The sequence below is a fragment of the Lutzomyia longipalpis genome, chromosome 1, assembly GCF_024334085.1.
Source record: "Lutzomyia longipalpis isolate SR_M1_2022 chromosome 1, ASM2433408v1".
NCBI classification, from domain to species: Eukaryota; Metazoa; Arthropoda; class Insecta; order Diptera; family Psychodidae; genus Lutzomyia; species Lutzomyia longipalpis.
This window is the reverse complement of record NC_074707.1, coordinates 27,281,871-27,304,260: the sequence shown is the minus strand read 5'-3', so window position 1 is coordinate 27,304,260 and position 22,390 is coordinate 27,281,871. Positions and strand designations below refer to the sequence as shown.

The window sequence follows — 22,390 nt, the reverse complement described above, 5'->3', positions numbered from 1 at the left end:
GAAAAAACTCGAGAGGAAGTGATAAAAAAACTCGATCCAGTAACAATGCGCGTCTCTGGATTGCACAGCAATGCGGCGGCAAGCAATGTAGTGATCACGTGTGATACTCATGAGGATGCTGTGGGGGTCAAGTTGATCGCAGAGAGAGAACTGGGCGAGGGCTATGACATTGTGGTTCCTAAAGTGCTTTTTCCTCGATTAAAAATTAGTGGCTTATCCGTGAATCTCACACCAGATGAGTTTACCAATAATCTGTGCATGCAGAATGATCTCGGTGAGTGCGGTGACAATGTTCGCACTCTAACGATTCGCAAAACAAGTAGAGGAAGATTTTTTGATGCAATTGTTGAGGTTCACCCACAAATATACAACGACCTTCTACTGAGAGAAAGGGTAAACATTGGCTGGGATCGATGCTACGTGAGGGATGGAGTAAACGTCCGCCGCTGTGTGAAGTGTTGTTCATATGATCACCCTGTGAGTCAGTGCAAGGCACAGGTGGATAAATGCTGCCTAAAATGCGCGGGAAATCACCACGTCAGTGACTGTGAGAGCGACCTCATCTGCTGCATCAACTGCAAGTCTTCAGCTGCGAGGAAGGGAACTCAACATGATGTGCAACACCGTGCTGATGACCCGAGTTGTCCTGTGTATAGGGACGCATTGAAGAGACTTAAAATGAAGATTGCTTTTGTGTAGCTTCCCATTCTTTCCGCTAGCTTTTTTTTCCCACTGAAGGATTTATGTAAAGATTTTTTTTTCTCTCCCCTTTTTCTTACGTCTCTTTTTTTTTTTTTTTTTTTTTCTTGATTATATTGTTGTTGTTTTTTGTCTTTTTTATTGGGATTAGTCACGTATAAAATGCCCTCAGATTCAACACAAGCTAGCTTCACCATAATTAATCAAAACATAAGAAGTATTGCGAGAAATTTTGATAATTTCTTGGCGCATATCACCTCTGGCTCGATAGAGCCGGATATGGTATGTCTCACGGAGGTGTGGGCGGAGGAGGAAGGTTTATCAGCCTACCGATTACCTGGCTATAGAACTTTTGCAGCATGTAATGGTACTTACAGATCTGGTGGTGTGGTTGTATTTGTTCATGCGCGATTTGATGCTACGGTGATTGATGTCCGACTGCAAACAGCGGACTGTTCTTGTATTAGCATTGATATATTTGGCAATTCTTTTACATTTTTGTGTGTCTACCGCCTACACAAATTTAGCATCTTATCTTTTCTTGATGAACTCAGTCAATGTCTTGATAATTTAACACAAAAGAATCTTTTTGTTCTTGGGGACATTAATATTAATATTCTTGATTCTTCTCAAAGTTCCCATTATGTTCAACTCATGTCGGATTACAATCTTGAACCTTTTATTATTGAACCAACTAGAGTAACTCCTACTACCGCCACGTGCATTGATCATATCTATGGGCGATATTCGTGTAAAAATATTATCGAGATGAAACCATCGGTCATACATGCGGGAATTTCAGACCATTCAATGGTGTGCCTTAAGATTCTCGTGAAGTGCTCTCCCTCGGGACGCAGCCTTGGTGGTGCGCGGTTAACCTCGGTGACCTGTACTATTGACTACCGTGAGCTTAATCTATCATTGCGTGCTGAAACGTGGAGTGAGGTGATTTCGGCTGTGAGTGTTGATGTGGCTTTTGATAGGTTCATACTTCGACTGACCCAGTTAATAAGTGAACATACAACAACATCTGTTAAGCGTGGTCGCGGCCAGTGCGCTATTGAGCCTTGGATATCGCGTGATCTATGTGATAAAATTTATAAAAAGAATAGAATCTTGAGACTTGCAAGGAGACATCCAACGAACCAAAGGCTTGTACAATATGCTAAATCCTGTTCTAGATCGGTTCGTGATGAGGTTACTATGGCTAGGGATTCTTATTACCAGAATAAGTTGAGATCTGCGAAAAATAACCCAAAAAAATGTTGGAAGATACTGGATGGCATGACTAATAGAAAAACATTTTCTGAGAGTATTCCAATTAGCTCCATTACATCAAGTAGTGGCACGACAATTACTGAAGGGGTAAATATCGCAAATGAATTTAATGATTTTTTCTCTCAGGTTGTTAACCAATGCATCCCCTGGTCTGGTGCTAGTACACCCATGCATCATAAGCGAATTGAGAGTACGTTTTTTATGCGTCCAACTACCTCCCTAGAAGTACTAAGAGTCATCAGAGGCCTAAAAAACACTTCTGCTCCAGGGAGTGATGGAATCACGAACAGAACCTTAAAATCGATTGCATTTAATTTAGTTGATATATTGGCCTATTTAATAAACAAATCTTTTGAGGAGGGTGTTTTTCCTGATATTCTGAAGCGGGCCTTGGTTATCCCATTATTTAAAAAGGGCGATCGTAAAAGTTTGGCGAACTATCGCCCAATATCCCTCCTATCTACAATTTCTAAGTTAGTTGAAAAAATAGTGCATTCCAGAATATATGATTTTCTAACTCTCAATAGTTATTTCTCTAAATATCAGTTTGGATTTAGACCAGGACTAGGTTGCGAGGATGCATTGGCAAATTTTGTTGGAAGTCTTTGTAAGAATTTAAATCAGTCGGGCTCAGCCAATATAGCACTTTTTGTAGATTTGACTAGAGCATTTGACTCAGTGCGCCATCCGGTTCTTCTGGACAAGCTCGAGTGTGCGGGCTTTCGCGGTGTCTCCTTGCAATGGCTCACAAGCTATTTGTCGTCTCGGGAGCAACGTGTGAGGTTGCAACCGGATTGTGTGAGTGATCCCGTGCCGTGCTGTGTGGGGGTTCCACAAGGCTCGGTATTAGGGCCATTGTTGTTCTTAGTTTATATAAACGGTTTGCTGGAATTACCCCTTAGTGGTGATCTAACTGCGTACGCTGACGATGTTGCCTTGCTCTACACTGGCTCGGACTGTGAACGATTACTGATCGACGCGAGTGATGACTTAAATTCTATTAGTGAATGGCTGGTCCCTCATGGGATGCAGCTGAGTGTGAAAACTGAGTTCATGGGTTTTGGTGTTTCGGGGGTTTTTGTAAGGGATAGGGAGTTGATATGCCATTCGCCGAGTTGTAATGGCCTCTGTGACCCGTTGTGTATAAAAATTAACCCCGTCTCAAGTTTCAAATACCTGGGTATTACTTTGGATGAGAATGTCTCTTGGAGAGGGCATTTCGCGAGAGTGGTTTCCTCATTGAAATCACTGGCACACCAGTTATACAGGCTGAGAGGGTCTTGTTCGGAGTCTCTTCTTAGATGCTATTATTTTGCCTTGGGTGAATCAAGGCTGCGGTATGGCCTGTTGTGTTGGGGGGGAGCCTGTCCTACGCATCTGGGCCCTGTGGTGGCCGCACAGAAGAGGGTTATACGTACTATCGCATTTTTAAATCGTAGAGACTCAACTCAAACAACGTTTCAACGTCTTAAATTGCTGCCTCTTAAATCCTTGTATATTCACAGAGTCACGGATGAGTTTTTTAAGAGAAGTGGGCAACATTTTTCTTTCTTCAAACAAAACAGAGCTGGCAGTAGAGAACTTCTTTTTGTACCAGTTCCTAGGAGTGAACTTTTTAAAAGATCTCCTAACTATTTACTGCCCTTAGTCATAAATAATTTAAATACCACTATCTCTCCATTAAGCAGTGTAAATGTGAAAAAATGGTTATTAACTACCAGTAAGGATATAGTTGCACAAAGAATGACTTCTATCTACACGTGAAAGCAGGGTGACCCCTGAATGGTGACGCCCTCTTGCTGCTTTGGGTGGCTTCATCGCCTTTTTGGCCTGTCCTGGGGTCTCTTGGGGGCTCTTATGTACGGTTCTGGAATCCTTTAGGGAATTTGATTTCTCATCCGTGGGGCACCTCGTGGTCCCGTGCTTGGGGTTTCTTTCCCGGCTTCTCCGGTTTCTTTCCCCGATATAAAATACAATCGGCTAATTAGGTAATTGTAAAGCCAATAGCGTAGGGATGATGTAAGCTCGGGCCTGCGACTGCTTCTGCGGGGGATTTCCGGACCGGGACCACTCCTTGATTCCGTTTGGGCCGCCTCGGGGGCGGTGATTCTGCTGGGGGTGGTTTGTTGGGCGCTCACTGTTTGGGGTAGTAAGTCATTCTGATTACTGATTAAAGATTAATTGATTTTTTGATTTCTTTTTCCTTTGTTGTTTTATTTTTCTCTCTTCACTGTATAAGAACAATTACCAACCCTTTAACTTTTTGATCTGTGCAACTCTTGGGTTTTATTTCGAATTATTTTTTATTTATTTTTTTTTCTTTCTTTCTTGTAATTGATTTCTGTTCTTTTGAGTTGCTTTTCGATTTTTTGTTAATTTTTTATGATTTTTCTTTTTTACTATATCATCTTGTGTCGGGGGAGACCCTCGTCTGTGCGGTTTCACAATGGCACTGTTTGTGATGCCCTCTGCTTGCACCTCCATTCTCGAATGTGTATTAATGATCGTAGGGATTACTTATATCTTTTTGATTTTTGATCAAGCGTTAGTTTTCCTTTTTTTTTTTATTAAATGCCCTACAGCAATTATGCTGGGCCGCGTCTCTCAATTATGTAGTCTTATCTTATAAGCAAATATTCAACCCCAAATTTGTTACCCTGGCTTATACAACCTGAGAAGGAGCTTTTCCTTGGTTTTGCTCTGGAGGTTGGTTGACAACACTAAGACGCCCAAGGGCGCAAGAAGATAGGACAAATGTAATTGAGATGAATAAATTTAAAATGAAATGAATGAAATGAAATGAATTATGGTTTTCATTGCAAGTCTTGCATATTATCTTTGAGTTGCAAGGCTTGTCCTCTTTATGAGCGAGACATCTTAAGCATAGACCTAGTTCCCGAGCCTTTTCTTGGCGTTTTTCGGGGGTGAGTGCGTTAAATTTTGGGCATTTGCTAAGCATATGCTGCTCTTTACAGAGCATACAATTAACTTTATTGGTTGTTGTATGGTAACTCTTCTTGTACTGAGCTTCTTGTTTGGGAGTTTGCTTTGAGCTTTCCCCTTTATTTCTATTGAAATATTCATTCCGTTCGTTCCCTTTAGAAGCGATGAGCACTCTGTGGCGTCTCATCAAAAAGGCTAACAGTTGTGCCAATGTGGGAACCTCGGTTGGATCTGGTATGGTCTCTTCGAAAAGTCGCAGAGACTCATTATCCAATTTCCGCATAGCAATCCCTACTATTAACAGACCCATCGAGTCTGTTTGATGACCTAAACTTTGCAGCCCTGCAATTGATTCCTTAATCCGATCATGCATCTCAATGATGCCTCTTGCTGATCTGGGTTCTACCTTTTTTAGATCGAGCAGAGTGTTAACATGATCAAGGCATTGGTCGCGATTATTCTCGTACCTGCCTTTTAACAGCAGCATGGCTGCTTCATAATTTTCGCCTGTTGGCGTTAAGTGGCTGATGAGCTTTCGCGCATCACCCTCCAAATATGTCAGTAGGTAGGCAAACTTCTCTGCATTGTGCAGAGTGGGATCGTTGCCAATAATATGCTGGAAGAGCTCATAGAAGCTTTTCCAATCTTTTCCTTTGCCATTGAACTTAATCACCTTGATTGGTGGTAGCTTTGGGCGATGAATATTTGGATTAAAAAGTGGATAAGGTTGCTGGGGCATAGTTGCAAAGTACGTGTGTTGTCCTGCATTGGACAGATAGGTGCTTGTGAGTAATTGGCCTGCTGCTGAGGTCCAATTAACTCCGTATTGGGGAATTGTAACAATGGTTGTGGGATTTGGTATAGCTAATGCGGGGGCACTCGTATACACGGGAGTATACGAAACATTGTGCCCATAAAGTGTGCCTTGCGACATGTTCATTAATAATGACCCTTGTGTTGATGGGTTTGTCGGAAAGGCGTATTGTTCCCCTTGATTAGGAAGTCCCGTGTCCCATGTTGCTGAAGGTGCACTGGTTTTTGGGATTGTTCCTGTATATACATAAGTGGATGTTGTGTCCTCATCCTCTGCTTCCTGTGTTGCCGCGGCTGCTGCGGTGGTCAACTGTTGCAGGAAATTCTGTAAGTCCGAGACTGCATTCTTGTATGCAGCTTCGGTGCTAGTATAAAGATTGTCTCTTAAATATTCGTGTTCTTGATGTAGAACTTTTTCAATCTCCGAATGATTCCTTCGGAATCCCTCCCAGCTCTCTTCGATCCTGGTTAACTGTTTTGTTACTGAAGACTCAGTTTTCTTTTTCCCATCTTTTTTAAAGTTTGAATAATTACGTTCTATCTCCTCTGCATATCTTGCTTGGTCATGCAGCAGTTGAAGAACGCGTTGATTTTCACCTGGTGGTGTCTTAAACATTGTGGCGATAGTGTTTGAACTTGAACTCGCTTAAAAAATATGATACGAATAGTGTTGCTGATACTCAGCAGCAAATAAGCCAAATGAAGGCTATGATTAGCTCCTAGCACTTAGGAAGATATAATATGTATAGAAAACTTGAAGACAGAGAGATGAATAAATCGAAATATATTCAATATAATAGCAAAACTTGACAGCTAAGCATAAATATATAGAGTAGCGATTACACTGCACCAGAAAAGATAAAGGATCGTCGAAAGACAATTAATTGGGCAAGTGTTTAAAAAATTCGAGAATAATGAGATGTGGCAAGAAAACGACTTGCAACAAATAAGGGGAGAATTAATCAATTCTTCAAGAAATAAATTGTGAATTAAAACACTAGCATTTGTGACAACTAGTGTGGTAAATGTTAATGTTGCATGGTAGACGTACCTGCAAAAGAGTGTCAAAATGCTTGCCTAAGTGTTTTGTTCCACATAAGATAAGGTCAAATTTCTAGTGCTTAAATATTTTTGACAAAAATATTTTATTGCAAATAAATGTGCTGCCTAAACAGACTGCATGTGGAAAGCGAGGAAAAAACGCGCGCGAATATTTGCCCTTAGTGGGCTATTTTTTTTTTTTTTTTTTGCTGAGAGAAAAAAAATTGGCGCAACACTGCCGGAAGAGTGTCTTGCTTACATATATAAGATTTCTAATGATCAGCAATATATAGCAACAAGTGCGAAAAAATACCTTCGCTTGTGTATATAATTCTCGATAGTCAGCAGCAACCTGAGCTGCGATAAGAAAAATGCTTCTCTATAGCTCTGAATTTAGAGATCAAAATTTGTCTTCGTGTATTTTCGAGGGGCTTCTAAGTACTGTATACTGCAGTCCTCATGTGAGGGGAGCTTAAATTTTATGTATGATGTGAATGGGAATGTAATCCCCTGAAATAATGCGCACAAGATTGCGTTTTAAATCAATTAATAGGTGATTTTTAATAGAACGTGCGTTTGCACCAAATTATTTGATGTGGCAGAGAGCCACACTGATTTTATCAATATGATTCCTATAAACAAGGAAATATATAAATTTTTATATATTCTGAGCGCAAAATACGATGATTAAGCACTGCAGGAAAATAAGAATGAAGCAGTTACCTTTACTAGAGCATCTATGCAAGGAGATGTTCGAGTCTAACCAGGCGAATTTAATGGGTTTAAAAAAAAAGAATTTATCGAAATATGCCTGTGAAGCGTGGGGAAATGAGCACAAAAAGAAATTAATCCTGCGGTTTATTCGACCAGAATCTTAGTTGTATATAATTTTTCAGACGAGAATGAGAAGTACGACAGAAATTTTAATTGTATCTCAATAATTCCTAGATTGATAAAGACTTTCTCAAACGAGAGAAAGGAAAAAATAAAGAAAATAGCCAAAAACCCGTTGTGTTAAACTCTAGGTTGATGGAACAAAGAAATGCGGGGAGTGATTGAAAAAAAAATTAATTAAAACCTCTTACCTCTCGAAGACTCGAGAGAGAGAAATGTGAATCAGTTGAAGGTTAGTTGAAAACCCCATTTAATTTCTTCGAAAAAACTCGAGAAATGGAGAAAATCTATATTACTGATTCTAAAAAACTCGAAGGACCATTTTATGTTCACAAAGGAGCATAAAGAAAAGTTGGGACTTGATTTTTTAACCAGAAGAAAAGTTTATTATTTAAACTCTAGTACATTTACTTGCTTACTGTATTGTTCGCGAAATAATTTAATTGTTAGTAATGGATCTTATTCGGGATGGCTGGTTTAGCGGCCAAGTCCGAATAAGTTTATACTCACAAGAGATGATGGGGAGAGAGAAGGTGCCCGTATTCTCAGGCCCGCTTGTTCTCCCTTTGCTGGTTGCTCGTCAAGTCCGTCGTTTCGAGCGCAAACAATTGGTTTTGTGCTCTCTAATCCCCACCACGCGCTGACTGGAAGGGAGCCGATCACGTATTTCGTTTCATGATCGTTTGGTGATCGTGACTACGTTCCACACAGACGCGTGGTGGGGATGACCTAACGTTTTTATTGATATGAATTTAAATCTTAAGTGCTAAATGGTGTGCGTCCCCACTTATCACTAGTGTTAGTTTTGTTAAGATATAATTTTATATTTCATACAATTGTATTGCACAAATATATGTTTAAAAGTATTACAATTTTATTGCATTAAAAGGTATAAGAATATTGCAGTTTTATTGCACTAAAAGTATATAAAGTATTGCAATTTTATTGCACTAAAGGGTATATAAAAATATTAAAAGAAATCTAACATGTTCTTCGAACAGTTATATTTTACTTTGCATTTATATTTATATACTTTATATACGTTATATATAAGGCGCCCCGCTTCGCGGGGCGCCAGAAGGTTACTGTCTTAATTTGCATTTATATTTATATACGTTATATATAAGGCGCCCCGCTTCGCGGGGCGATGATTGGTAGACATTTTACTTACTTATAGACATAATGTTATATTAAATTTCAATTGTCCATATCTCCTAAACGGCTCGACAGATTTTTTTGAATGACCTATCGTTGCAAAGGTCCTTGACATAAGCTATAACATACTGAAATTTAATCAAAATTTATGATCTAGTTTTCGAAATATTCGAGTTCGAAATTTTCGAAAATTTTGTTTTTGATTTTAGCGCCTTTTGCGGTCATTTCTCGAAGTTGCAATGTTCTAGACATTTATAGGGTTTTACGAAACCTTTCTTTTGCGCTTGAGATGATCAAAATCGAACTAGTAGAACCCGAGTTATTTAATACTAACTTTAGAGCGCTATATCTCCGAAACGGCTCGATAGATTTTCTTGAATGACCTATCGTTGGAAAGGTCTTGACCTCAACTATAACATACTAAAATTTAATCAAAATTTATGATTTAGTTTTCGAGATATTCATCGAAAACTAATCGAAATTTTTGTTTTTAATTTTTGACCCTCTAGCGGCCACTTTTGAAACCTCGGATGTTCTAGAGAGTTGTAGGGTTTGTTGAAAGCTTTCATTTGAGCTTGAGTTGATCAAGATCGGTCAAGCCGTTCTCGAGTTATAGCCGATTTTCGATAAAAAATTGTGGCGGCCATATTGACTAAACGGCTTGACCGATTTTCAAAAATGAGGTATCGTTGGAAAGGTCTTGATGGCCCCTACAACATATCAAAATTTCAGATTTTTAGCTATTACAGACGCTGAGATATATTGAAAACAAAATTTACGGGTATTCCAAAATGGCGGATGGAAGGGGGGGGGTGGATTTGACCTCATAATCGGATGTCTTCCACCCGATATATGAACTTTGCCGTTGACCGCAAGTCTCTATCTATTACCGTTCTCTTGTAATTTAGCGAAAGGTTCCGGACGGACGGACGGACGGACGGAACATTTTTTTGGGGCATACGTTTTTTGGAATGTGGGGACCCTAATTCGTGCTCATCCCAAGTTTGAACCCGATCGGACAACATTGCATTTTAGGTGGTACACAGAAGCTGTGCTATTCTTTTCTTCGAAAGAATCACAGCTAAAAGAATAATAATATTAAAAATATAAGCAATCAAAACCATATTTTAATTATAAATAGAGAAAAATAATTTTTGATTACATTAAGGTAACATGAATGCTATAAAATTTTGATGTTTCTTTATCACATTTTAAAGCACTTTATGCCGATTTTACTCCACCTTGAAAATATAGTTTGAAGATCATAAAACAAAACTTTTGTTATTGTTTTTTTTTCATGTTTTCATTATTAACAGAAAAAAAAACTTTATTACTTCATTATTAAGGACTTAATAGTCGAGTATTTAGGCGCTGTTGGTTTAAATAGAAAGCTTTTACTTTTCAACTTTAAGGCTTGAAAAATTAAAAATTTTAAACACTTACATACTTTTGAACTTTAATTGATGTAATAAAGAAATAAAAATATACATACATAGGTACGTACCTAGTAAATATAAATATGGGTACTTTATTAGCAAGTATGATTGATGGTCATATAATAAATACGCGCGGAAAATTCTTGTTTGCTCTTAGCGGAGATGCAAATGGGCTACTCTTACGGAAGATGTATAATTGGATGTGATGGATTTTCCATTTTGCATATATTAATTGGCTTGATTAATGTGTCATCCTGAAATTTAATCAAACTAGTTTGAGGTCATGTCAGAAAATGATGATAAATAGCCACATCTCACACCCATTCGCTTGGCTATCTTTCTCATAAACATAGCCACAAAATACATGCTTATGTAGTGCAATCAGGTCAATGAGATTCTATTGTCAAGGGTGCATGAATACATATCGTGGGTAATTTCAGTTCAGCGTTTACTGCTTGTCCTTCCCCTTGACCACCCCCTTAAAACAGGAAAGTTCGTAATTTAGGCATGGTAATGAATGTTTACTATTGAAATTTAATATTGAATTTCTGATTGTTATATGCTTTTGCTCCTTTTGCTTATACAAAACACGCAAATCAAAGAAAATTCAATGTGAATTAAAATGTTAATTTAATTCTGAAAAAACATTTATTTCTCAATCATAAATTGTATAATTCTTTCAATTAATTCTTTCATTTTATTTTAATGTAAGAAACAATATATATGATTTCCCTATTCATTAGAGAATTCTAAGACGTTGACTCATTGCTTTGTTACTGTAAAGCTATAGGAAATGTTTTGAGGTATCAGAGAATAAACACTATCAGACATTATGAGTAGCATGGATGGTAATTAATATGTGCCGTCGTACAATCATCCCTCAATTTTCACTTTACAACCCTAAGCTATTCTCGGATGAAACAATATCATGAAGGAGTGGCTAGGTTACCCGTGTTTACCCTGTTCAAAAGGACACTGCCAGAGCAATTGCAATATCACCACAGAATCCTGTCATGTTAAGTGATACATACTGTCTATCGTTTTCAATAGGAAACCTCCTGATTAAAAAGCTGATGAAACTAATGAAGTTTCCTTGGTAGTTAACAATGAATCTGTTTACAAGGAGGAATCTCCGTGAGTATGCTCTATGGAACAACATTTACCATGATCCCCTACGCAAATTTCAGAAGTCGTCTTATAACCCTGAGCCATTGACATTCTTCCACCACACAATATTCACTTCGTTCCGCTGTATTTGGCACTCTTATTGGAGTTGTGTGGTGTGGCTGCGAGTCGTGTGGATGGAAATCACCCCTCGGTAGTAGTGCGACTTGACGCCAAATGGAATAACACGGTATTTCGACGGAAATGAAGAGCTCTTGTGTATCTCATTCTACGGCACCACGACTTGAGCTTATGAAGTGGCACACCGCAGCACGCCTCCGAGCATTATTTGCGTGCTATGGCTGTTTGTCCCCCTAAAAGACTTTGCAGCTCTCTGCGTTTGAATCATCCCTTATATGCCAAAAATTCCTCAAACCCCAACCCTTTTCTTGTATGCCGTGTTGGTTCAAGAAAACTAATGACAACAGAAGGTTGACATTTATTAGGTCGTCATACATCAACTCACGCGTGTTACTCCACATTGAAAAGTTGGGGGGATTTACCTGTTTCAGGGATATTAATTTTTATTTTTATTTTACAAAAAAGAAATTATATATTTTATTTGTATAAAATAAAATCTTCACTAAATTCTGTAATAAGAAAATAATTGAATAAACCAAAATTATTGAATCTGAATATCAAACTACATATAATATGCAACCATCAAAAGGTAAAAACCAACAATGCAAATTTTACTTCTTGTTCTTTTAAAATATTAAATTAAAATTTATTACATAATTTCATATGTGTTGCATAAAATATGTTGCTGATGAAAATGCCCTGATTTTACCGATGTAATGCCCCCTAATGTGAAATCAACTTTCCCCCGCAGTGTTATTAAATGTTACATGAAAAGCATGATTTCTGGTGTAGGTTTTAGAATAGAAAAAAAGCAGTGGGTGGAAAACATGACATTTTACTTGATTTGTAGCCCAACTCACCTACAGTCATAAATTCGCTCAATGGGCTTGGTTTTTCATGTAATGCTCTATATTAAATTTACACGAATTTCAATTAAAAGGCCCATCGGCATATGGTTTTAATTTTGCCTAAGAATTTACGTGATAGGCAATTCTGAAAATTATGAAATATGGCCAAAGTTTTAATGTTATTCAGAATATTATTTTGGATATTGCTAAGGGTAATTTTCTGAGATATATATTTATACAATTTATTAAATTTCTACTAAAATTTTGATGTTCAAGTAAAGTTGAAGTTGTTAAACTCATCAGTTTTTCTTAATTCTTATAAATTATATATTTATATACATTATGTATGTATATAAAAATAATTAAAAAAAGATGTCAAGATTAGAAAATGGGAATTTTGTTCTTTTATTTACAATCGTTTAAACAGTTATTGCCTAAAATTTAACTTTTCTTGTTCTTCTTTTTTAGTTGCCTTCTTGAAAATGTCTCTTTTTTTATTACAATGATCGTAAGAACGTAATGACCAAGCTGGAAAATTTGTTGAATTCTAATTAGATATACAATACATATTATGATACAGCTACGTGTGTCAACTGTGCTAATGAAATCCACGAGAAACCTTTGGAGGTAAAATGGTTCTTGGAGGATTCGAAACCTTCGAAACATTTAAAGTTTGGAATTGTGTATTCCTATCTTTAAGCAGGAGACCCAGCAGACAATGCTATCCGGATGTGCCTCTGCCACTAGTATCCTGAATTTTCAAGATTAAGGATCAGGGTGTTTCTGGTGGTTAATTATTGAAGATATACCTTAAATAGGTGGTAAATCGTTCATGAAAATTACATACTCGCTTCCCTGAGCAACTCAAGTACCATAAAATATTTCCTGGTGTGCCAAAATGTGTTCTCGGGGTTTCTCGGGGAAAATAAATTAAATATTTTCATGTCCTCCATGTCGCAGAGACTTCTACACAGAATGCTTTCAATGAATTCACGCCAAAGTTTAACAGCACAGTAATTTTCGTGGAATGAATTGTCTCAATTTATTCATCTACTTCTCCCACCCCTGCCTATACACTCTCCAGGGAGATATCCACGTGGAATTCTCACACTTTTCTTGTCAGTCTCGTTCGCAGCAATATTGAATTCATTTCGTGATGAAGGATATCCCAAACTGAAGTGCTCCATGCCAATTTCATTGATTCCTTTCAATTAAAGAGGCGTGAAAGAGCTCTTTCACACCCCAAAACCGTTTCCATAGTCCCACGGCTGAATGAATCGTCTGCTAAAGGTGCGACGCACGTTAAGCACAAAGAAAGAGCCCAATTTTCTCCGAGAGCTATAAATGGCATTTACATTTCCCTCCCCCGCCAATTTCTCTATCCCCTAAATCTCGTACGGTCCCCAGAGTCAACCCGAATCTTTATACCTTTTAGTCACACTCCCTATACCCAAGGACTTTGGCAATATCATAAAACAAAAAGCAGAATGATCTCAAAGCTGATAACAAAATATTTATAGGCGATTGAATGTCTCCCAATCGCTGGTATGCATTATCGTGAAGCGTGGTAGACAATGCGCGAAAGTGTGTTCGTATATATAATGCCTAAGGTGTAGATATAGGTATGTATTTTCTTCCACTTTCTTTTCTCTATTAGGGGATATTTTGAAATAAAATTAATGATACTTTTAGGAGAGATTTCCTTACTCAGTCTCTCCATGGTACTTGATTTTTATACGATGATCATATAAATAAGTTATTTCAGATGGAGCTTCTTACTGTATAGACTTCTCTGCCATCTTGTTTATTTTCCAATAAAATTCACAGCTCCATGCCACATTATCAGAGGAGATAGTAATTATAGTAATTATTTTTATTTTTTCCAATGGAAAGGTATAATGATCATTATGCTCCTCTTATCTTCTAAGAATCCTTTTTTTGTTTTTAAAAAAAAAAGGTACACAAATTATTATTATTATTATTAGGTACTCCAATTTATATAGTTAATGTCGAAAGTGTGAGGTTGCGCATGTTTTATTTAATAAAATCATAATTGCCAACTTTCACAGTTTTATTTTTCTTGCTATATTAAAATCCAGCATATGTATCACATTAATAATTTTGAAACATTTCATTTTTGAAAAATGCTTTTTATTGATGAAATACTAATAAAAATTGTCAATTAGAACCTACCTATAGATTTTTGCATAAAAAAAAATAAAGTAAACACTTCTTTGGGATAAAATGAACTGAGAGTGGTTTATAAAACTTGTTAGTTTTAAATTAAAATTCATGTAATGAGGGAGGAAAAACTATCGTTGAAAAAAAAATCAAAATTAATTAGTGTTCCATTTCTTTTTTTTATTATACACTTTCTCTTTGAATAAATTAGTATTTCGAAAAAGTGCATCTTTTAAAAAAAATTTACAAAAGAATATTCACTGAGAAGCTCATCAGTCGAGTTCTTTGCCATTCCGCAAGATCTTCTTTCTCCTTATAAGTTTATTAAAATTAGAGAGGTAAGTGAATTAAATTTTCCATCCGAGCCTGGCAATTAATGAGTTACCGCCATTATACGGAAATTGTGTTAACTTTTCTTCGCCACATTGCGAGAAACTTTGCTGAAAATGTGAATTGAGAGCTTTGTTATTTTTTTACAAAAAAAAAACTCGTTTACTTTTTCACTTAGGGGTTCAGTTTAATTGGAAAATGTTGGACATTTCACTAAAAGAATAATATAAATTCATTTTTATATTTTTGATGTACAAGTTTTTAATTAATAGTTTTTCATCTAATAAAATACTTACATAAGTAGTCAAGATAAGATGGACCGTTCTTATGGGCTAAACCTATAAAAGCAGTCCATGTTATCTTGACTAACATATATGTACTTATAAGCAAGGTTTAATCCAAGTATCAAAGGTACATGTACGTACATACCGAAATTTTTGCTAACCTCAATAAAAATATTCACGGTAAGCTAACAATGCAAACCTAAACAAATCCAATAAATTGAACATGAAAAAAATTTAAATTTAGCACTTCACAGCATTTTTTGCTGCTGATGGACTAATTATGTTTGGTCTTTTCGTGCGTTTATCCGTTTTGCGAAAGAATTATCTTCCCTTGTTGGTGTTTACAGAGAGCGGTGATCCACAAAGTTCATCGTTTAAAATGTAGGATTGAATGATAATTACTGTGGAAGGAAAGTTTTCGACAAACATGGAGCACCTAATTAAATCACTAATTTACCAGTATCCACTGGCCTGTGCATTGCTATGTAACCTAACGTAACATATACGAAAGGTTATATTCTGCATGGAGAAATTTTGTGTAACTTTTCAACAAAATCTCTTTAGTAAGCCTTTGGAAACTTTGCAAACTCACCCGCATTTACCGTTCCCTTCAAAATTTTCTCTACACCCACTCAGTCCGTGTTACACTATTGCATGAAATTTCACCATATACTTCCTTATATTGTGAGGAGGAGTTTTCCAAATAAAACCTATGAGAGCTGGGGGCTCACGAGCAAAATTCGTTAGGAACAACTTATGGGGAAAAGAGCTTCTATTATCAGAATTGTTTGGATGCATGGAAGTATATACCAAACATCAGTTTCCGATTCCGATAAAAGGGCACTTGCTTTTATTACTTACCGATAAATACACATAGAGTGTACGCCTCACCTTAACTTCCTACATCAAGCACAATACATTGGGTTTTTCTCTCTTGAGTTATTGTGTCTAGCCTCAGTTGAATAAATATTTCGTTATACAAAGTCACATTTTTTAATTAATAGTTTTTAGTTTATTTAAACCAGAATCCTCTCTAAAGAACTAGGGGTTGTAAGTGAGAAACATTTGTGTCAGGGATTAACGCAATAAATAAAAATCACAGCTAAAATGAGCTTTTAATGACATTAAAGAAACTAATCAAGCGAAAAGGATGTTGCATAACGTATATATGTACATATTGCAATTTAAACTCTATAAATATCCGCATTTCACCCAAACTAAAAAATTACTGCAAAAGGTCGTAACCAATGTGGTGAAAATCCTGCAAATCTAGGACATATCTCCTCATGCCATTGCAATAGAATGGCACTTGGTGTAATTTATCATCTCCAGTGGTTTTCTCAGTTATGTTGAAGATTCGTTGAGATTCTCAAAATGAAAGCCACATTCTCTGCTTTCTTCCCCCTTAATTGCTCCACAATCCACTTCATTTCTGGGAATGTTTATCAGAAGAAGTGGGATGACAGCATTGTCATCATTTTTCCATCCACATAGAACATCATCTTGAGAAGGAGATGGTAGTTCTCAATGGTCGGTGATTCCCATCATTGTCAGTAGGTTTCCTCTCTAAGGGTTTCCTAGTGAGACAGTTCATTGAATTTGCAGATGAGAATAGGAACCGAATGAGTTACCAACTGAGATGAAGAGGTATTCAAGTATCTGATATAAATTACTACTGAAAGAAATGGAGAGTGGAGAAGTTCGTTGTTGAGTAACAACGGGGTAACTATCTCATATAAGGTGGCATGAAAATGTAGAAAAGTTCTAATGAATCATTCATTAGATTTGACACTCGGTGGACAATGCCAAACAGATATTTTATTCATTTTCTTTCCCAATGAGAGAAAATCTATTAGAACAGTGAATGAGACTATAATTGCGCATTAATTGATTATTGATTCCATTAAGCGCGAACTTTGTGGGTCTCTTCAGAAGCCCCTGGAATTACAGTCCAATGAGAAAGTTAATTACGTAGAGAGGCTTAGTATAGTAAGTGATTATTGCTGTAGCATATAGAGAGGAAAAAAAAACGAAAACTTAACCCATAGAATCCATTTGAGAAGCGTAAATTGGAATTTTTTCATTGCAGTGGTATTAGTGAAAAGAAATCCATTTAGGTCAAGTGATTGAAAGTCATGAATGAGTTTCTGCAGGGCTGGGAGGTGAATAAAAAACGATTAATTGATTCACTTCATAGGTTGTGAATATTGCAATTGTACCGCAAGACTGTAAAGCTTTCCCGCATCCTCCCTATTTTCATTCGCTTTCCCACAATATTACACCCACTTTTACTCCCCATACTTCTATGTACATATTAGAGTTGAGAGTAACACACCACTCAGCGAAAATGCTCCCAGAGTGCGGTTTGTGGACATGAAAGATATCCTATGAGTTTCAGAATCCACCCAAATTCATGATGTAATTTTCATATCCATCTAGCAATGCTTTTCCACACTGACGAGTCATTATAAATGTAGTAACACCAAAATGAGTGGTGACACAATGTATTTAAAATTCTACAATGAATGAAAATGTACATTGAATGGAAATGAGGAGATTGCACTCTAGTTTACTCTATAATATATTTTTCGGAAAAATGGGAAATTTCTCCCATTTAAATCCTTCGTAACTACCTATTTGCCCCCTCTCTCTTCAGTTTTTATGCATATACCTATCACATTGCCTTACTTGTGGTTCCTATCCAACTAAAAAGTATTTGGTGCTTGTTTATTTAGTTTTAATATAAAATTGTCTTTTTGAGTATGAGATTATGCTGAAAGGATAAAAATGTAATGATTACAGTAATCAAAAATTTGATTCAAAATGAAAGTACATGTAGTAACTACGCATATCAAAACAGACAATTGTGGCATACGATTTTTTTCATATAATACAAAATCAAAAACTATTTTATGTATAGGACACGTTAAAAGTTTCTTACAGCATAGTTTGCCACAGGGTTAGGTAATATTATTTTTATGCTATTTATTTTAAAGCCCTGAATTTTTGTAAGAGAACCATGCAGAGAGTTTTATCATCCTCATGATAAAACATTTCAGTTTAATAAACAGAAATATAGAGAGGAGAATCCAAGCGGAAATTTGTTGAATTTAAGCATGGAACTTTATGGCAACCCTGAGCTTCAAGCTAAACATACACCCCTCCCAATGAGATATACATATGTTACATACTATAACGTTGCAGATATTCATCGTCGGACGGTTCCTAAGCTCCACTGAAATCAACCATTTGACCATAGGCTATACAAGTCGCTTCCAATGGTTTCCGCAACATTTTAGAAGGAGAGTGAGAAACCCCAAAACCCGGAATTACAGAACCCTTTCACCATTTCCTCTTATCCCAATGCGGATACATTTCACTCCAGTATGAATGTAGTATTATGTAGAGAGAACTGCACATTAAATTCACTTTGCTCTTGCCGATTTCCTTCATGATTGCATATTCTACATTTCAATTAATGCCACTGAACTCAATGTATTTTTGACTTTCTCACCAGCATCAATTAAATGTCAGAATATCATGTTATTTCCAGAAAATTTGCTGAGCTTCACCCACATGCCAGGGTCTATAAAATTGACAATTGAATTCCTTCCGCACACCTCATACCAAATCTCAATGATAATGTACATGATATTGTCTAACAAGGATGGAGATTTAGGTACCTACCTGCTTTAAACAGCATCCTGGAAATATATACTAAAAGATACAATATCATATAGACAATAGGTAATTGAGGAAATTATGAATACATACATATTTTATACATATAGAAATATAATAATGTTTTTGGTTATGGTATGATTAAAATACTTATTTTTAAATACTATTCTTTGATTTATTCACATGAAAATTTATTACATACAACTGATCAAATATTTGAAATTTAATAGATCAATATTATATTTTAGACATTCTTTGCAAGATATACAACAATGTGAGCGGTATATTCTTAATTTTAAATAATCAAGATAATGTAACACGTACTTACTGCGCCCATAATTCTCTGACTCGACCTTAGTCACAAACAAGGACTGGGCAGGTAAATTTAGCAATTAATTAGATGTCTAATTTATTCAAAGTTTAATTACACAAAGTTCCACTTATGTTGTTTCAGTACACAACTATATAAAATAGATTAGATTTTATTCCATATACTATATGCAAATACAAAATTGTGATAACGAATACGAAACTTTTCCTTCATCGCAGAAAATGAATTGTGACCAGACCCATTAGAAGGGTGATACTTGCCAATACCAATTGTCGTGAGGAACTACACCTGAAAGTGGAAAGGGAAATTCTGTAGTAGGTAGGTGAAAAATCCTATATGTACTAGAAAAAATAATATATAAAAGAATATAGGGGAGACCGGGGTAAAAATAGTCATTTTCGAATTTTCAAATGCCAATTTCTCCGAAGTTATTAATCGGAAAAATCGGAAAAAATTCTGGTGGAAAGCCCTACCAACCTATAATTTTTGACAGTAATTTGGAGGTTATGCGATCAGTACTTTAGGAGTTAAAAATGAAAATAGATTTTTGGCACATTTCCCAAACTTTTGCGTATTGAGAAAAACGCGTTTTCCGAAGTTTTCCTTCAGCAATTTTCCAATCTGATAATTTTTCTTACTAGCTGGGTTACTTCAGAAAACGTTGCCAAGGTGTATTTTTCAATAACTTTTAATGATTTTTCTGCACAATTATTTGAATCAAAACACACCCCTTGGGGTAGATCGGGTCAACCCATGTAAATCATATGGGAGTTCGAAATTTTTGACATATTTTTTATCCATTTGTTGCAAAACCCCGTGTTTAAGAAAATCGCAAAATTCCTTGTTTTAGTGCGTATAAAAATGAAATTCCTTGTCGCGGATCAAAAGGTGAGAAGTTTAGCTATCAACTACTATCAATCTCTCAGGTGGAAAATCATTGGAAATGCCGGAAAATTCGACCGACTTTATTTAGCCAACTGGTGACTATATTTACCCGCCGCGTTTAAAAATAGTCAGAAGCGGAAGGGTTTAGGAAAAGCTCGAAAACTCATATTTCCCGTGGAGATAGAGAAAAGTGGTCTGAGACAAAGTTGTAGGCCAGGAAATTTCCTATAAGAATGACCTATCGAGGAAATTTTCTTGCCCTTGGGGAATCCTGCAGATAAGGATTTATGCAAATTGACTATTTTTACCCCGGTCTCCCCTATAACTTCAGCATTCCATTTACTATTTAAGGTAAAATTTAAAATGATTCTTTTGCTTATTTTGCAGTTAATAATCATAAAAAATATGCTAAATGTTCATTTTTTTTGAGTGACTTACAATACTTCATCCTGATTAGTGGTACGGAAAAATCCGGCACTCCACTGCTGAGTGGCTTGATTCACTACCGCTACGGCAGTTGTGGGTAAGATGCGAGTTCTGGACATAACCCAAGCTGATTCTCCATAATGTGAGTTATTAACGTTCTCACATGATACGGCTACCATATAAGTTTGGTAGTCTGTGTGTGTCACGTAGTAATCGAAAAGTCTTGCGCCTGCAATTGAAAGGATGTACCCCCGGCAAAAAAGTCCCAGATAAATGGGATCGAATGAATGACTGGGATTGAATATAAATGGGAAATCTCACGGTGATTCAATATGCACATACTTGGGTCTGTTTCATTATAAATCATCACCAGACGTCCACTTGTGTCGAGATATCTCGCATATCCACGCTGTTCTATCCTCGAGGGTGTATTCCCCAATACTACCATCCGATTGCTCACGTCCACCGTGCTTCCGTCCACATTCGTTTTATAATTGACGAGGACACAATCTGCATTCAATAGCTCATCAGCTTCCAATCTCTTTATTTCGTACCAGTCACCTAAAAACTGTTCGATAGGTATCCGAAATATTATTGGCGTTCATCAAATTTTCAGATAATTTCTGTTTATATCTATTTTTTTTAATTTATTTTTTCTACTGGAAAATGTAACAAAAATATAACAATTGTGAGGAAGATTTTTAGAAAGTTGGGAAATAATGAAAACTCAAAAGAAGTAGGTAATTTTTAAGAAGTACAAGCATTACTTCTTTATCCTCATACACAAGGATAACATATTCGTCACACGATTAACACACTATTCATTTTTCATTACATGCGGATTTAGATTTTCATTATGTAGGTCGTAATACAATAAGTTCCATATTTTGTAAAACTATATAACATCACAATTTCCAATAAATACCTGGTTACGATTAAAGCCGGGTACTGCAGTATAACCAGGACACCGACCCTCCATGTAAATGGTCGCAAAAGCACCAGGAACAATCAGGAATGTATTAATCACGAGAATTGATAACATTTTGATCTGCATTGTTTTTCAAAAAAAAAAAAATATATGTATAATGAAACAAGATCACTAAACCTCTAGTCTTACACTCACTGGAGCCTTGGTGAAAAATGACTCGCCCACTTGTTGCTTTTGTGCTTTATATAGTACTCCAAAAATATTGCAGTGATAACTACATTTAGTTGCCAGTACATTCCCATAAATAAGGTTTTCATGACACTTCATGACTTGGAATAAATAAATATTAACCACTTATATACGCTTATTGAGCCAATATTGTAATATTGTCAAATCAGGCCTAGCCACTCGCGAAGAGACGAATATCTTATCATACTGTAAAAAATGTTTGAACATTGATTCACTTTTACAGAAAATCAGGAAAATTTAACACAAAACCCCACCAATACTTTTCACTTTATTTGCACAGTCAATAAATGAACAATGAATTCACGCATTTTATTGTGGCTCTCATTTTGGTTTATTCCAGATCTCTTTCCCATTCTCACCACCGTCAAAGAGATAGTGAGAGAGAGAGAGTTAATCATATATCTACAACTGCGATAGAATCCCCGCAGTAATTAAATCATGTCAATCAAATGAAATGAAATTAATATTTTGTTCCACTCTGCATTATGATTCATTACATATCATCAAGGAAAATTAGGAACATTTACTTCAACTCATTTAATAATTTTATGTGACGCAATTGCTAATCACTGCCTTTTATTGCTGCTATTAGGCTATATAGATTTAAGAAGAATTTCTGAAAATATGTCTCACTTAGAAGATATGCGCCAGGTGGATAATCTGCCCCTCCTAAAGTTCAACGGTTAGTTTTTAAAATTAAATGAATTCGCCGGAATGGAGGCAATGTTTTGGAATTATTCTTT

At 36.2% G+C, this 22,390-nt stretch overlaps 2 protein-coding genes across 4 annotated transcripts in view; both read right to left on the bottom strand.

The window, feature by feature from the left end:
* LOC129797484 (protocadherin-23) overlaps positions 1-22,390 on the bottom strand; it is a 953,251-nt gene that overhangs the window by 366,741 nt on the left and 564,120 nt on the right. The window contains exon 6 of one of the 2 annotated variants that reach the window (XM_055840119.1): positions 780-805. The exons of the other annotated variant lie outside the window; for it this stretch is intronic. The gene's annotated coding sequence lies outside the window, so the exon portion shown is untranslated. The remainder of the gene's footprint in view (positions 1-779; positions 806-22,390) is intronic. 2 annotated transcript variants of the gene reach the window in all.
* Positions 19,295-21,836, bottom strand: LOC129797700 (apolipoprotein D-like). 2 transcript variants are annotated; one of them, XM_055840518.1, is made up of 5 exons: positions 21,588-21,836; positions 21,396-21,518; positions 20,813-21,038; positions 20,483-20,699; positions 19,295-19,447 (listed from the first exon to the last, which is right to left on the bottom strand). In XM_055840518.1, the coding sequence occupies exons 1-5, from the start codon at positions 21,723-21,725 to the stop codon at positions 19,369-19,371; spliced, it is 783 nt and encodes a 260-aa protein (XP_055696493.1). In that variant the 5' UTR covers positions 21,726-21,836; the 3' UTR covers positions 19,295-19,368. The 2 variants fall into 2 exon arrangements, with proteins under 2 accessions (XP_055696493.1, XP_055696494.1); XM_055840519.1 differs by having other exon boundaries at positions 21,594-21,836.